The following is a 17068-nucleotide window of genomic DNA, read 5'->3' as shown; positions in this document are numbered from 1 at the left end:
GAATCCTGTGGAACATAGTACTGCAGAGCCATAACACTTGGGGCTAGGCAAGCATTTCACAGATTGAAGATTATGAAATGATGACCTAGGTGTTTTCATTTATTCACGTTTACATAGCCCTTTTTGTTTCCCAACTAAAAAGTCACCGCCATCTAGTAATATTGTTTAAAACAGAGTAAGACTTTTCCCAGAACTTGTGTTTATGCAAGAGTTAAAAAGATCTTAGTCCAACAAGCAAATGTTAAGGAGGATCAGTGACACATGAAGCAATTATGTTTCTTTCTTGGAAAATGTACCAGGGTTTGCACTTCAGTCTGAATAGTGTCCCCATCCACATACTTTGTAAATACCTGCTCTTTTCAAACAACCTTCCCCTCCTTTGTTTCTTGAGCATCCACAGAATCAGAGCTCAGGACATACACTATTAAAAGAACAAAGCACTGGCCAACTTGCTGACTTGAGGAGAGGCTCATACTCCACTTAAGTGTAATTTACATGATACGGTTAATGATTTTACAAGAAAAAGAAGGGTTTTTCATTCCATACTTTGCTGTACCGATGTACCAAGATCAAATTATTTCAACAAGTGTTTGCAAGTACAACCTTTGTACCAAAAAAAAATCAGACTGAGATTGAGACCACCATAATCATAAAACAGCAATATCGGTACTAGTATCAGTCCTAAACCATTCTAGCCAAGCAAGTATCAAAACCAGACAGTTCTTCAAACACCCAGCTACAGGGCATTCTCAGGTAAAAAACAACAAAAAAAAGCCAACATCTTTATGCTGAAATGCAGTTGCAGATGTTGCTTTAATACAAAAGGTAGTAATACTGTTATTTTGGTGCTTTAAAGCAGTTCCATGGCGATGTCCTGGAGCATGCCTGTGTTCCCTTCCTAGAAGTACACACAGTGGCTGGAGTATTAACTTATCACGTTGACTATCAGCTGACTGGTGGAATACACATTATCCATTTCTGATATGAGCAATTTTTATGTATCATCCAGTATTGAAGATCTCTTTCTCCACTGCAACATGTGCTGTGTACTGTATCCTTTTCCTTCCCACTGGAAAGGATAAACCAGGTGTATTTACCACCTGTATTGGGTTGCTGACACTAACTGATGAGGTCTGCTGGTGAAGATGTGGACAGAACAGTTTAGTCAGTGTTCTGGCTCTATCATGACGAATCTACTGGAATTAAGTGAGACATTCATTGCTAATACTTTTCTCCCTTTAAAGCACATTGTTATTTGCTGGCATTTTTGTCAGGTCATCAAGTAGCTACCTCTACCCCAGTTGCCCATGGCTATTTGTCTCAAAAAAGCTGGTATATCCAAGTAAGGACATAGGCAAGCTTATGCATAGGACAGTATCTGTAAGAACTTGTATTAAACTTTGCACTCGATCCTCTACAAGGTCATATTCCCATTACACCAAGAACTAAAACCAGTGAACTACCATAAAAGGAAGTATTTCCTTCTGTACATTATTTTTATTATTTACATAATACAATATAGCATAGATGCTGGGTAGCTTATGTGCAATACATAAATATGAACTATCTGTACATGTTTGCATATCTAATAACTCAGAAGAACAAAGTTAGAAGCGAAAACCTGATGCTTTTAATAGTGAAGTAAAAATCAAGACTGAACACTGGCAACAAAAATCAGGTAGGAGTAGTGCCTTGTGTATGTATGTAACTATTTACAAATGAGAACAGGCATTACCACAACACTAGTCTAAACCATATTTGTTTATATAAAAAACACAAGTTTCATACATCACAAAAACCCCTTCCATTATAACACAGAAGTGATATATATTACCAGACAAGCATCAGTGAAGAATACTGCCTTTTCTAGAGTTGTTATTGTACAATGCCGTAGATAACGCAGCCCATGCAATACACCCAAGAACACTACAGTCCTATACCCAAGTACAATTAAAAATGATAAAGCAGCCCTCCAAGAGTGGTTCCAGCTACCATTTAAGTCTACAGCAGCCATGTTAGGTATGGTTTTCCATGCAGAACAGTGCAACTGTTACATTTAAAACTAGAAAAATTAATTTCTAATATTCTTTTGAACTTGGAACACACAGAACATAAGTAGTACATGAATAATAAACTGCTCTAGTATTTCAGCAACTTATTCAGACCTGTGTTGCTTGATAGAGATGCTGTGATATGTCTAGAAACATTTGTAACTGTGTTTTGAAAACCAATCTTACAATATTGTGCTACACAACATTTTTAGCTAGGCAAGGAAAAGCAGACAACTCTTTTGCAGGCCAGTTCTTAAGCTCCTAATGGGACATCTCCTTTGGGAACTTTTTTCAGGATTCTTAAGTTAATGTAATCTTTTTTCAAAACAATTTTCTTCTCATATGTATCTGATTTTTTTCCATTTTTCTCAGTGCAGTTGTTAAGTGACTTAAATACAGCAAAGACGCTCATCTTACTGTGATGGTAGACCCCTCAACATAGCTTGCATTCTGCTGGAAAACTAAAATGGGAGTGTGGCAACTAAAAGTAGAATGAGATTTTAAATGATAGAAGTAGACTGCCAACTGTTTTGATGTATCCTTCTCCAAAACAGGCATATAACATTAGCCAAACATTAAACACCTCATGCACATCTCAAAAGGCAGAGCTGCTGCACACATGCAGACTGCATACATCTGTTTGGCACATGTGAACTGGAGTCTGTCCTCTGTGCATGTGTATTCCTGTGCAGGTTTCTAATCATCCATCTATTCTGGGGAGGGCATATACATTTTCAAGGGCTGTATCTATCCAATTCTGCCTGTAACAAACACCCAAACATTTGAAATATCATTTAGACAGACAGGACTAGAAGTAAAACTTTCGAAAACAAAGGAAAATGACCATGCACCTGCTCTTTTCATGGTTTTTAGGATGTATTGAAAAAAAAGCCCCACAAAAAGTCAGTCAGTCTTTTCACAAGCACATTAATTTATATTCTCTGAATTTTTTCAGCCACCACAACTGGATTCTCTTTTCTGATTTTTGCTGCAGCTTCTGCTTTGTAATCATATGGGCAGTTATGCTTGTCAGAATAACGGTGAAGTCCACAAAATAGGTTTCCACATCGACAGTCAAATCCTGTACACAGAAAAAGAAGAAACATTACTAGGAATTAGTTTTTAAGTAAGGTGTTAAAATTAAGGGTGCAGTTACTACAAAGGGGATATGTTTGTCTACTATGACATACACAGTAAGAAAAATAAATGGACTTACTAAGTTGTGTGAATTGTGAAAAAGCTGATAAATCGAATAAAACACAAATTTCATCAAGTTTAATCTAGCAAGAGGTAACTAATCATGCAAATTTGTTTAATTGACAGTATTCTCATACCTGTAAGGCCAACCTTCTTCCTGCACATGAAACATCTGTTCTTCTTTGGTTTCGGCAGTTCAGCAGCTCTCTCCTCACTCTCTGAGGTACTAGGCTGAGAAACTGATGGGCTTGGTTGAGTAACAACTGTTAAAAGCACACAAAGGAAATAAGGGTTAAATTTGCTTTTCTTGACTTCATGAGGTATCCAATAGTATGCATACAGTAAAGATTAATTCAACCACTAAGATCCTGACACCTGTTGCTTACAGTACCACACTGAATAGTCTAAAAGCATGAATCAGAAATAAGGATTTTTATCCACCCCTTCCGACTACTTGAGACACTCAGATTATTCCCCACATTTCAACCAGCTAGAAAATATATGGCACTACTCTAAATATCTATACAGGCTTGAAAAGCATGACAGAAATTCCATGTACACCTTTTATATTTAAATAAATCATATGATTAAGTAATACTTAATCTAAAAAGTAACAATACTGTCACAGCTAAAGTTGCTGAATACAGATACCTCTGTAGAAGATATAACTAACAGGAACATATTTTAGGAAAAAAAAAAAAAAAAAAGAAATTCAGTAATGTGTTCCCGCTGTAGTACTAGGTTGTTTTGCCACTTCTGCAGTGAAGTCAGGTATCTAAAGCAGTTCACCAAGACAGCAGCTAGGAAGCTGTTAATTCTATGACAGATCCAGACCACAGTTACAAAATACACAGTTCTAAAGAGCCCTCATTTAAATAACAAAGTGCAAATTTGCATTGCATATTTGTATTTTTTGCAATTTATTCAGTTTTGGTGTTCAAGCAGGTATAGTCAAAATGAATACTTTTTCAATTGCCTCTTTAGACATCTTCAGAACATCTTTAGATATGGCTGTTTTATTGAAAAAAGTGTTTTATCCCAAGAATTTAATTTTTTAAATTTATATCCTCTTCATATCCAAAACTGGAACTAAGGAAAGCTGAGAGATGCACTTGTACACAAGTGTAATACCTGCTCTTGGTACAAGTTTGCTGAACACTCTCAGACCATGATAACATCTATCATAATGTCTTTAAATTACAAAATGCATTTCACAATAAATGGAATACATAAGCCTCAAGGACATATTTGCAGTCAACTTCATACAAATATGGTTTGTTAGACAAGATTCTTTTAAATAGTACTTGCTTTTTAAAATTGTGTTTGCATTGTCATAGAAAACTTCACAATTCACTGTGCAAGAAAGGCCCCAGGCAAGACTTCATAATCTAAATAAGACTTATAAGCAACAAATTCTCAGAAGTAACAGGGAACCTCCAGTGCTCATCGCCAAGAAATTTCATGCAGTAAAACAAATGACTGCTAACATTTTTTTATACCTCTACATCATAGCAACAGTGCTAATGAACAACCAAGGTCATTTACAACCTGGTTTGGGTTTTTTTTGTCACATTGCAGATATTTTATAACCCTTTTTTGGTGAAAACTATTTGTTCTGATCAAGACTTTCTAGATGAACAAATATGACACTCTGAACCTGTCTTTAAATCCTAAGAAAATCAGTGTTCAGTACCAGTTTGTCTACTAGAGAGCCTGTGACCAAAAACTGGCCTAACAGCCAGCAACATCACAAACTGAGTATACCTGTTAGATGTTATGCACTTGGCTAAGAGCTGTCAGCTATGGCCTTAAAAAAAATACCAAGACTGAACACCTCCCCAAAAGTGTAGTCAAATCTCTTTTTAAGATTTGTTATATTGCTAGTTTGTTTCAAAATGAAATGCTACTGCAAGCTTAAACAGATGAAAAAGAAGAACCAGAAACACACACATTGCAATTTGGTGTGTAGTTAGTAAAGTGAAAGCTTCATCTGTGTCAGAAGTAATTTAAAAATTTGAGCCCTGGGAGCATGCATGCTGTTTCAATCATATGCTAAAGAAAATATAGAGGGCGGCAAATCAACAGTGACATAAAGTCACTCACAACATACACTAAGAAAAAATGAAAATGAGAAGAGAACCATTATATCACTGCCAAACACATGTCAACAAGGAAGCAAAAATTAAAACTTCCCAGGAATTACCAAGGCAAAAAGACTGCTTAGTAGATCACTCCACCACAAAACAAAGCCTCTGAGAACAAATGAATCTAGGGAAAATGTTACCAATTACTACAAGTATACTTCCATCTTTGCATCAAGAAACTGCAACAATGGCAGCCCACAACGTGTAAAGCGACGAAAGTGATTCTAAGAAACTGCAGCACCACGTTCCCTGAAAGGGCTGCTGAACAGGATCCTTCCCCCACAACTAACACATCTTCCAAGGAGGAAAAGCAGGACACAACATGCAGTAATAGTCACTAAAAGGTAACAAGCCAAGAGGGGACATAGCTCCCTAAATTCAAACTAAAATGTTCCATTTATTACTCTCCAAGAATAAAGTATTCTGCTGTTATTTTATGCCAGCAGACTTTAGTCTTATTGGCTTTTATGATGTTAAATATTCTTAAATGTGCTTCTGAGTAATGGTGAGGACAGATGAAAAAGTTGCCTGCCCTGTCCCCTAGAGCTCAGAACAAAATTCCTTTTTCATCAACCTGCAGATAAAAAATACTGAAAACTGCAGTTGTTCTGCCATGACATCAGGAGTCTATCTAAATCAAAATACTGTTCTTACAGTTTTTTGCCACAAAAGGCTTCCTTTAACACAAAAGACAAATCCAACTGGGCAAGTACAATTCCAGTCCTCAAGATATTAACTTAAATTCATGCCAGAAATCACAGCGTTAATCAAAGTGCTCAAAATGATTTATGTATCACCATAGAACAAGTAGCTGAAAAAGTGCCAAAAGCTGTAAAATAGTGGCTGCTGGTACCTGTCGACCTGCTTCCTCAGTAACAGCATTCAGATGAAGCAAACTCCTCACACTAAAACTTCTCACCACTGTAAAAGAGCTCTTACTGGTATGATGCACTTTTTCATCCTGATCTCCAAACTGGAGCAACATGGAATTGAAGGATGAACTAGGTGGATAAGGAATTGACTGGATGGACACAGCCAGAGAGGTGTGGTCAGTGGTTCTATGTCCAGGTAGACTGGTGATGAGTGGCATCCCTCAGGGCTCTGTCTTGGGAACCCTGCTCTTGCATTTCTTAATCAGTTACACAGACAGGGATTAAGTGCATCCTCAGCATGAAGGAGGGGATGCCAGACAGGGAGATCTGGACAAACTTGAGAAATGGGCTCAAGACTTGTCCATCTACTCTGCTACTGTAGACCCCATCTGGAGTGCTGAATCCAGCTCTGGGGTCCTCAGCACAGGAAAGATGTAAATCTGCGGGGTTAACCAGAGGAGGGCCACAAAGATGATCAGGAGGCTGAAGCACCTCTCCTATGAAGCTGAGCTGAGAGAGATGGGGATGGTCAGCAGGGAGATGACAAGGCTCTAGGAATACCTTACTGAAACCTTTCCAAGTTTAGAGGGATAATAAAAAAAAAAAAAAAAAAAAAAGAGGGATAGATTTATATGTGGGCAGATAGTGATAGGATCAGGGGAAACACTTTTAAATTACAAGATAGATATATATTAGATGTTAGGCAGAAATTCTTTACTCTAAGAGTTGTGATGCCCAGGAACAGAGGACTTGGAACTAGATGATCTATAAAGCCCTTTCCAACCCAAATGGTTCCATGGTCCTGTGTAGCCCCCTCCATCACCCTGGTCATGTCCCCTCCTGTCTCTTGCTCAAGACCTGCAAAGATTTACTTCGCTCAAATTTTATCAGATCAGTTCTCCTAGTACAATGCCAAAAACTTTAGGGATAGCCGATTTTCAGAACTGGGTAGGCTTCTATTAACACTATTTTGGTCCTACATGATTGCCTGAAGGCACTCTAAATATGCATTACCATCATGAACAATGATGGCTATCATCCTAGCAAATTAAAGACTAACCTAATCCTATACTGGATTTGTCTGTAGTAACAGTAGTACTAGACACAATACAATCCTTAGACTGCATATGAGCGCAACTGCCCTGGTTTCAGCTGGGATACACTCATTTTATTCTCAGTACCTGGTACAGTGCTGCATTTTGGATTCAGTATGAGAATAATGCTGATATATTAGTAGTGTCAAATAATAAAACTAGTGTTTTAAATATTTCTAAATAGTGCTTTTACTTTAAAACAGAGACTTCTCAGTTTCATGTGCTCGGCAAGCAAACAGGTGCACAAAAAGCCAGGAAAGAGAATCACTGGGACAGCTGACCTGAATGAACAAGCATTGCCTGCTGTCTCTAATACTGCTGCTGCTGAATGAAAGGGTAAGTTACAGCATGGACGGAAGTTGACAGTATTTAAGTATTTTTAAAATATGTAACTTACACAATACCATTATCAGTTCAACTTCTGGTTTACTTTTTCATAAGCCATACTACTTACATATAACACTACACCCTAAATCAGAGCATTACTGCATTAAAAAACCCAACCCAAAAACAACCACAAAAAGTACTACACTTTCGAGCCAGTGCAGATACTGTGTCTAGAAACACTGACAGACCTAACCAGAAACTGATCATTTAGCAGAGTGATCACCTACAAAAGTCTAAGAAAATGCTAAAAATATGCTGTGCATTAAAACAATACAATTGTTGAAATAAACTTATTTTAAAAACCATTTATTTATAGCAGTGTATTGGTTTTGTATGGCCCGGTTTTGGTAGTGCAAGGCTACAGAGGTGGCTTCTATCAGAAGATGGTAGAAGCTTGCTTCTTCCATGTCTGGCAGAGCCGAGTGGGATGTGTCGCCTTCTGGCCAATCAGAAATGGTGGTAACACCTCTGTGGTAACATATTTAAGTAGAAAGAAATACAGAAGTTGTTGCACAGCTGTATCAGCTGTAATCACTTGTGAGAAGAACGACTCTGCAGACATCAAGGTCAGTGAAAGAGGGGCAGGAGGTGCTCCAGGCATTGGAGCTGAGATTCCCCTGCAGCCTGTGGGGCAGACCATGGTGAAAAGCTGTGCCCCTGCAGCCATGGAGGTCTATGGGGATGCAGAGATCCATGTGCAGCCCAGGAAGGAGCCCCACACCAGAGCAGGGGGATGCCTGAAGGGAGGCTGTGACCCCATGGGAGACCTGTGGAGAGAGGGGCTCTGCTTCCAGGATGGAGCAGCCTGTCCTTGAAGACTGCACCCCCTGGAAAAGTGACCCAAATGGCAGTTTGAGGAGTGCCATTGCCCATGGAATGGGCTCATATTGCAGCAGTTCTCAGGGACCTGCTGCTCGTGACATACACTCATGTTGGAGAAATTCATAGAGAGCTCTCCTCAGTGGGAGGGATCCCCACAGTGTAGCAAGAGAATGACTCCTCTCCCTGACCAGGAGGAGCCTTGGGTGATGAACTGACCACAACCCTGGCTCCTGGCACCACTGGGGTAGGAGGCACAGAGGATGTGGGGGGAAGGTGTTTTTAAGGTCTGATTTTACTTCTCATTATCTTGCTCTGATCTTGTTAATGATAAACTCCACACCACTATTTCAAGTCTGTTTTGCCTCTGACAGGTATCTGGGGAGGGATCTCTCTCCATCCTTATCTCAACCCATTAACCCCTCATTTTATTTTCTCTCCCCTCTGGCTGTGGAGGGGAGTGAGGCTTTGATGGATGCCTGGAATTCAGTCAAGACTCAGAGCACTTCAACAAGTTACAAGAAAACAATCATGTGAGTTACAACGGAGTTACATCCACCATGCCTTTCTTCAGATGTTAAGGTACAATTGTCTTAGCACCAGCTTTGCTCTGAAGGCGAATCTAGGTTGCAACCTCAACCTGAGCAAAGAAAAAACAAAAAATCCCAACAAAATCAATAGAAACAAGCTTGTTAAACTTCATAGTTAATTTTTTTTCTCAACTTCTCCACTTTCTAGTCAGTTGTTTCATTTCCAAAAGCAAAAAAAGTATAATTTTACGCTACAAGATTAAAAAAAAAAAAGAATTACCAGATGTAATCCTTCTTTTAAACTTTCTGATTCGTAAGGGAAGCATACAAAATCTCTTTTGCTAATGAAAAGCTGGCAAAAGAGAATGTGACTTTATACTGTTGAAGATACAGCTCATGATCTAGTACTGCCTGGTTATGAAATTGTCTCTAGTGTCAGCCTATGCTTACAGCTACACACTTATATCATTAACAACTCCATGACTGCATTATTTTAGAGAATCATATCTCAAAGAAAGTATTAACTTTTGTTGCTATCAGGTGATGCAATTTACAATTGTTCCAGTTTGTCTTCAAGAGACCAACACATAACGGATGCTACTGGAAAAAAGGAAGATAAAAAATCTGCCTAGTCCAGACACATCAGGAATTTTTAATAAAAAGTCTAGGCCAGCTTCTCTTGCCTGCAAGACACCGAGTAATGCACCACTAAATATAGCCAACACTGTTAAATTAAGATGTCCAACAAACCCTAAGAATAGTATATAAGGACATTATCTTACACTGTCTAGAATCTATGCTAAACAATAACACTTAAAAGGGAACTTGGGCATCATAGCGGCTGAGGCTGCCTCATGAATTTACAGCTATGTTCTCTCAGAAGGTAGTTTTTTCAAGTTTTCAAGTTTTTCCAGAGCCATTTAAGTTCTCTGGTTGTATTTCCAGCCATCTCTACACAAGTTTGTGACAGCTTTTACTGAAAATGGTAAAAACCCTTTGTACAAATACTGAGCAAATTAACATCAAGTGTCAGACCAGTCTTTGTTGGCAAAGATATAACTAGATAAAACCCACTTTGATACAGGCTTAGTAGCATCTGATGCCATTTTTATCTCAATGACTTAAAAACTGGAGAAACAGATTTTACCTTCAGCTTGAGTAAATAGATTTCCTTACTACACATCAGTTTTTAGTTTTTAAAACTGTTTCAGAGCTGGTAAATTAAATAAAAAACTCTGGAATTGTTAAGAACAAAACAAGTGCATTAAGATATCCATTTGAACAAATTGGTACAAATTCAGTTGTTCACTAGTTAGGTTAAGCAAGCTGCCCTCCCTCCCTGCCTCACTACAAGAAATAGCTCAGTCATCGAAGTTTTACTACTCCAGCTACAACAATCCAGCATGAGAATAAAACTGTTAAAAGGACAACAATTAGAGCTCCATCACACAACAATTAGAGCTCCAACTACCCTACATCCCTGAAACGATGCATTGAGTATATCTACAGATTGCTCAATTAGTTCAAGAACCATAAGCAACTTGTTAATGGTTCTAAACCACCTATTCTCCCATCCCCATCAGCCTCACTTCTCTGTAGAATGGAATTTATTAAGGACCATTCTCCAAACACAACAAGCCATTTTGACTGCCATGAGTCAGCTGGAATTCTTCTGCTAGATAACATACCAAATCCCAACAGTTCCACTTCAAAACAGAACACCTTGTCCTAATATGATTTTAGAGTGCCTCACCTTTAAAAACAAGTGTTAGGGATCTAAAAACACCCTCATAAGTATAAATTCTTTTACTAACAATTAACGTATATTTTAAAGCTGTTCTGGAACTAGTCCTTTTTCTTTATTCTGAGGAGACTGTACTCAAAAAGCATTCTAAACATATTTCTTAAGACCACCACCACAACAGGAGATGGCTACTCAGAAAGTAAACACACCCTGCACTCATGTTAAAACACGGGTTATGCCCAGTGCCGCTGAGAACATACCTGGCTCGGTCTCTGTTTTCGGTTTTAATTCTTCCTCTCTTGAAATGCTCATTTCTGTCATTTGCTGTGTTACAGGCAAAGCGGCAACAGGCACGTTTCTGTTTAAGCACAGTGAAACACAAAATTTACAACAGTTTTACATTAGTAATAAAAGCTTGAACTGTTCAGACCCATTAATGAACTACTGGTTCAGTCGCTATTGATACATTTTCCTGACCTATGCTTCTACTATCTTCAAAATACACTTCTTTATTCTATTTTAGAGTCTCTAGAAAAAAACAGGCAAGCCTGTAACAAATTAGTTCCGTAGATTAAAAAAACCCATTCATTTTACTGCAGTACTACAACACCAAATTTCTGAATGATTTTTCAATTTACATGGATTCATAGAGCCCTGTCAGACCCACTTTCTTCTGCAGGCACTCACTGCAACAGGGCAGGATTGCTGCAGGCCTTCTAGCACACTCACAGCTCATTCAACCGTCACAGTACAACCTTAATTTTACCTTGTTTTTTCAGATGTGCTGCCAGCAGCACCTTCACAGTTGTTTAAGCTAGTGTCTGCTCTCTGTACAGATGCAGAGTCTGAGGTAGGAGTGTTTGAACCACTGGTTGTTCCTATGTAACAAGAATTTGACAAGTTATGAACAAAGCACAGAAAACACATTAATCAAATAGTCTCCTATACAGCTATGAACTGCCTGCATACAATTTTCAATGCTACTGCTTATTACTTTTTACTTAAAGACACTTTTACTTAATAACCAAAATAGAGATTGCATTAAAAAAAATGCTAACAGGAGTGGCTAAGTGGGAAAGCAAGTTATGATTGAATGCCAAGCAAACCAGAACACATTACACAGAAATTATTTTTAACTTTACTGTGCTTTTAAGTAGCATTTTCTTTGAATATTCATTCTTTCAGTTCAGCTTTCAGAAGTTCTCCAACAAAACGTTCTAATATTCCTTGTAATCCTCTGTATATTTCATTTCTACAGAAAGAGAGATACCCAATCCCAAACAATTTCCCACATCCTTACCCATTGGGCTGATTCTACCACTATTCTGCTGTCGCTGAAGATGTTCTTTGTAGCAAACTGAACACATCCCATTTGTCCTAGGATTTCCATAAAATCCACATCCTGTACTACACAGCATAGGCCCTGGGGTCTGGTTTGTCTCCTGAGTCATCTCGATGCTGTAAATAAAATCAAAAACTGCATTAGGAGCTGGCATGTCACCAAAATCAATTACAGGGTTAAACGTATTAAGAATTAAAAGAATTTTAAGTATGTCTGCTCACCCTGCCTCACCAAGTGATATCACCATTCTTAAAGAGGGTTATATGAACATTAATATACCATTCAAGACCGCAATTTATTGCTAAGTAACATCATTACGAACCTTTAAGACAAGGCAAAGTGTCATCATACTAATACTGAGAAATAATATACTTGTTGAGCACTGAAGCATGTGCAGGTTAATTGACAGCCAAAAAACCTCCTTAAGTGCCAGCTTCTGAGCTCCAACAGGGATATGCAGAATAAGTAAGACTAAGCTCATACCCACAAAACAAAAGTTCTGGCAAATAACATAGCTTATTTTTCTGGATTCCAGCAGAAAAGCCCTGCTTTTTCAGCACTGATCTTACATCATTTTGAGGCTAATTTCACAATTACTCTCACAACACTCTTCCAAGGGAGATAACAATGACTCCAAACTATTGACTATGTTCTGTTGCATAGCTTACACATTTACAGAAGAAAAAATTCTTTCTCTAATCAGGTTGTGTCAAGACTTCTAAGCCCTCCAGAGCCAGTCAGTGCTAAGCATGTTAGAAATAATATCTTCACCTTCTCCGCCTGTTAACCTCTGAAAAGCAAGGTTAGTAGAAAAAGGCATAGCAGCCAAATCCTTGACTCCCAAGGGCAATAAAACTGGAACACAGTAATCATGCATTTGCTACAAATTCAAGTAATGTAATAATATTGCACTAAAATTTAAATTTAATAGAAACTGCGCATATGGCATCTGAAGACATTTTAGTATAAACTTTGGATTGCTGTTTTCCTATTCAGAAACTGTCACAGTAAGAGATATTTGACAGCTGAGATTTGATAGAATCAAAAACGCCAAAAGTAAATTCGTTACAGCGTAAAGAAAAATGATTCTAATTAAGAAAGCTCACACGGCGAGTAGTACTTACGTTTCCCTAGTACAACTGCAACTGACAGGTGCCTTTAGCTAAACTAAACTTCTAGGATGACAGTAAGTAAAACCGGGAGAAAGTAAACAAGCAAAATTCATCCTGTCAGCTAGTGGTCACAGGACCTAATTTTCCAGGTATAAATAGCTGTACTATTTATAGGTTTGTAACACCTTCCAGGTATAAATAGCATTCTTTCTGGCTACAACATGACTTCACACTTTATCTGATACAGTTTTACAGCCAAACGCACGAGCAAAGGAGCTACAAGAAATTCCGACCTACCTACAGGAAATCTGAAAAAAAAAAATCTTGTCATCTTTGACAAGACACAGAACTATGTCTTTATAACACAGAAAAATAATACTTCTGCCCTTTTGTTACTAGCCAGGTAAAATCAATATGCTATCAAACACACTGCCAACATCAACTGACCTGTTTAATTTCCGAGCTAGTGCCCTAAAATTTCACCACTTACTAAATATTGCTTTAGGCACCAACTATAATATTCCAGCACAAACTAGAAACCCAGCAGCTCCTCTGGTCGGCAGAGTCTTACACTACTTGAAATGCATGCCCCTAACGGAACGATCAAGTCGTTGCTACCCAACGCTGAACAAACAAGTCATGCTTTTTTACAGGCTCCAGGAGACGGCCGGGGTTTCACCCGCGTTCATTTTCAAGGTGCCGCCCGACAAGGGGAACCCCGCTACGGCTGACGCCCCCCGACCGACCCCTTACCGCAGCTCCGGGCCGGGCCCTGCCCGCTCGGCGGTGCCGCTGCGGCGGGTCCGTCACATGGCGGACGAGCGCCTGCGCTTCCGCCTGTCAGGCGGCGGCGTGACGGGCCCGGGCCGCCCGCTGAAGTCAGCCCCTATTTATATCTCCCGCAGGCCGCCGGCTCCGGGAGGAGGCGCCGGCGAAACCCGACTGCCCTTCCCTTCCAGGGAGGAGCGGAGAGAGCGGGTGCTGACCCGCAGCCCAGAAAATGCGGCATTGCCAGCCCGCCGCCTCCGGCGATGGGCGCCCCAAAGCAACCATCGCTCCACCAATGCGCCCCGCAACCCGGGGCGGGCAGGGTTACACCCAACCGCTCCACTTCGAGGAGGGAAAAAGATAATTGAAAAAGGTCTCCTTCCACCGGGACCCCGCCGTTATCAGCCCAACTCGGAGAAAGAGGAGGGCAAATCCCGTTAGCGGCCCCGGCCGCGCACCTCAGTCACCCCCTCGGCTCCGATGCCATGGCCGGGCTGCCGCCGTCCGGCCGGGCGATCCCACACTGGCGGCGTAACGACAAAAACGAGGGTCCCAACGCGCGCTGAAACCAGCCCGAAAACCTGGGCACTGCGTTAGCAACGGGCTCACTGACCTACATACCGAATGGCCTTAACATCCTCCTTCCGAAGAGGGATCACGATAAACACGAGAAACTCAGGAACAAAACAAAAGGAGGACGCACAAAGGCTGCGCGGGTCACTCGCCGCTCACTCGCGTTCGGCAGAGCCCAGTGTCGGTATCGGGGAACCGAACCGGAGCAGGGCGCTCGCCAGGCGGCTGCAGTCCGGCGGCTGACTCAGACAAAGCGGGGGGCCCTGCCAAGCGCCCGCAGTGCCGCGCGTCTTAACTGCGTTTCCCACCCCCTCCGCCTCCCCCGACACCCGGACAGAAAAGACCCGCGAGGCTGCCGGGCTGAGCAGCGGCGGCAGCGGACGGGGGTCTCCGGCCCGGCCGCTCCTCGCAACCGCCTGAGTCACGGTCGGCCCCGCCGCCGGCAGGCCCCACGCCGCCGGCAGACACAGGAACCTCATTGTCTCGCCGCCTGCGCTGCCCGGCAGCGGCCCGACCGAAGGCCGAACGCAACGAGGCCGGCCGAGAGGAGACCCGGGCACACCCCGCCGCGGTGAAGGCCCCGCGGAGCCGAGCCCAGCCTGCCACCCCTCACCCACCTGTTCCCGGCGGGGGCCACAAACCCCGCGGCCGGTGCCGTAGAAGGCGCCGCGGACAGCTCCGGGCGGCTGCGGGGAGAGCGGGGGTTGCGGGGGGCGCCGGGCTGGCGGCCGCGCCGCCGCCGCTTCTCTCCTTTGTTCCCGCAGCGGCAGCGGCGGCCGTGTCGGCAGCGGCGCGAGGCGGGACCCGCCGTGCGTGGAAGGCGGGCGGCGGGAAAGCGCTGGAGGCGGGTGGGTGGAGAGGGGGAAGAAGAAGACGGCGAGGAGGAGGAGGAGGAGGAGGAAAAGGAGGAGGAGGAGGAGGAGGAGGGAGGAGCCCAGCCCGCCCGGCGGACGCGGCTCCTCCCTCTGCCCACCCGCCGGTGCATGCGTGCTGCCGGCCCGCGCTCCGCCCGTTGCCGCTTTGGGGCGGGGCGCTCCCGGTCCCGCCAGCCGTTCTGTCCCCAAGCCACGTCACCGAGCGCGGGAGCCCCAGGCGGGGAAGGCTCCTCGCTGCCGGAGCGCCTGCTTACCGCTAGGTGTCCGAGGGACGGAGCGCCTCAGCGCCGGCACACTGCGGCACTCTTGGAGTCTTAGAGAACGCAGATTGCCTTTAAAACATATTTTTCTTGGGTATTTCTTTCTTTTTATTTCACCTAAATTTGCCTACAAGATTCAGCCGTCTTGTGAGATGGAATGCAAAAATGCAGGAGCATTGCTTCGGAAGGGAAGAGAACGTCCAATTTAAACTGCCGATTATAAATTTAATTGCCAGTTGTCTGATAACAGTTCTTTCACTGCTCTGAAGAGCTGAGTTTCACAGGACAGAAAGAATAAGGAAATAACTATACATTTTACTTAATCCAATGATAATAAGCTAGTTCCCATATACCATTTTGGACCGAATCTTATCCTCTAAGAGGTTACTACCTTCAAAAATACTGTGAGATTCACAAAAAACTGCCTTGGAGACCTTTTCTAACTTGTGATGTTTGGAATGTCAGGGACCCATAAAAGGAGGACACCCCCAGGGTAACCCTATGATTTCATTACAAGGATCAAAAGAATATGTGCATCCTTAGAACCCACAGCTTCAAACGACAATGATTTTGGACCTCCTGTTGTTTACTTAGCAGCATCACAAGCAAGCTGCCTTCTGAGGAAATGGGTGACTGGTTTGAGGGACACACTTTTAAAGAAGTCTTCTCTGATGGGCATATTCATTGTAGAGGAGAAACATACAGCTTCCATTGTCTTAGAGCTGTTGTTTCTTGTTGCATGTTGTGAGTTCTTCAAGAATGTGGGTACCTAGAACTCGGCGGATGAGGCAAGCAGGAAATAAGTGGTTTGGGAATCTGAGCAGGGTTCCAGAAGTTCCTTTGAAAGACTGTAAGCTCACCTCCTGATGAAGGGCATCTGCCCTCTGAAAAGAATCGAGGTGTAGCATTCCTGAAATGTTTTGGTGCAGATACATTGTTTTTAGACATTTATGGGGTGCAGTCCAACAGAGGACAGAGTGAACATCTTTCCCACCCATTCTTCTCTAAAATATGTCAGACTATTTTATGGTATATAATTTTAGGCTTTCACCTAAGAAGGACAGTAAAAGACTGCCAGTACTTTCTCCCTGCTACTTTCTTCTGTAATGCTGACATTTGAGTATCTCACCTCCGTTGTAGGGACTAAAATAAATTTAGAAGATGACTAGACTACAGGGTCCTCATGTTCTTTTTCTGTGTCCTACTGAAAATACTGTAAACTCCTGTTCCAAGGTGCAACAAAATAATAGTTAATTATTTTTATAATTATCCATATTATAATATTAGAATTATCATTACT

The 17068-nt window shown here is 41.9% G+C and overlaps 1 protein-coding gene across 3 annotated transcripts; it reads right to left on the bottom strand.

The window, feature by feature from the left end:
- Positions 1-1475: 1475 nt before the first annotated feature.
- ZFAND5 (zinc finger AN1-type containing 5) lies at positions 1476-15588 on the bottom strand. 3 transcript variants are annotated; one of them, XM_071448562.1, is made up of 6 exons: positions 15251-15588; positions 12139-12296; positions 11605-11716; positions 11099-11196; positions 3386-3511; positions 1476-3132 (listed from the first exon to the last, which is right to left on the bottom strand). In XM_071448562.1, the coding sequence occupies exons 2-6, from the start codon at positions 12287-12289 to the stop codon at positions 2984-2986; spliced, it is 636 nt and encodes a 211-aa protein (XP_071304663.1). In that variant the 5' UTR covers positions 12290-12296; positions 15251-15588; the 3' UTR covers positions 1476-2983. The 3 variants fall into 3 exon arrangements, with proteins under 3 accessions (XP_071304663.1, XP_071304664.1, XP_071304665.1); XM_071448563.1 differs by lacking the exon at positions 15251-15588 and adding an exon at positions 14682-14836; XM_071448564.1 differs by lacking the exon at positions 15251-15588 and adding an exon at positions 14046-14148.
- Between the last annotated feature and the right edge of the window lie 1480 nt (positions 15589-17068).

Source organism: Agelaius tricolor, unplaced genomic scaffold, assembly GCF_023055355.1.
Source record: "Agelaius tricolor isolate 1412-34295 unplaced genomic scaffold, bAgeTri1.0.p SCAF_27, whole genome shotgun sequence".
Taxonomy (NCBI): Eukaryota; Metazoa; Chordata; class Aves; order Passeriformes; family Icteridae; genus Agelaius; species Agelaius tricolor.
Note: the sequence above shows the minus strand (reverse complement) of the source record. Positions and strands in the feature narration are given on the sequence as shown.

Excerpts from the sequence above, each read along its gene's own strand:
- ZFAND5 (XM_071448562.1), bottom strand. The coding sequence starts at position 12,289 with ATGACTCAGGAGACAAACCAGACCCCAGGGCCTATGCTGTGTAGTACA. Across the intron at positions 3,512-11,098 it reads GAAAACAGAGACCGAGCCAG|TTGTTACTCAACCAAGCCCA; the intron begins GTATGTTCTCAG and ends TGCTTTTAACAG. Across the intron at positions 3,133-3,385 it reads GAAGAAGGTTGGCCTTACAG|GATTTGACTGTCGATGTGGA; the intron begins GTATGAGAATAC and ends TTCTGTGTACAG.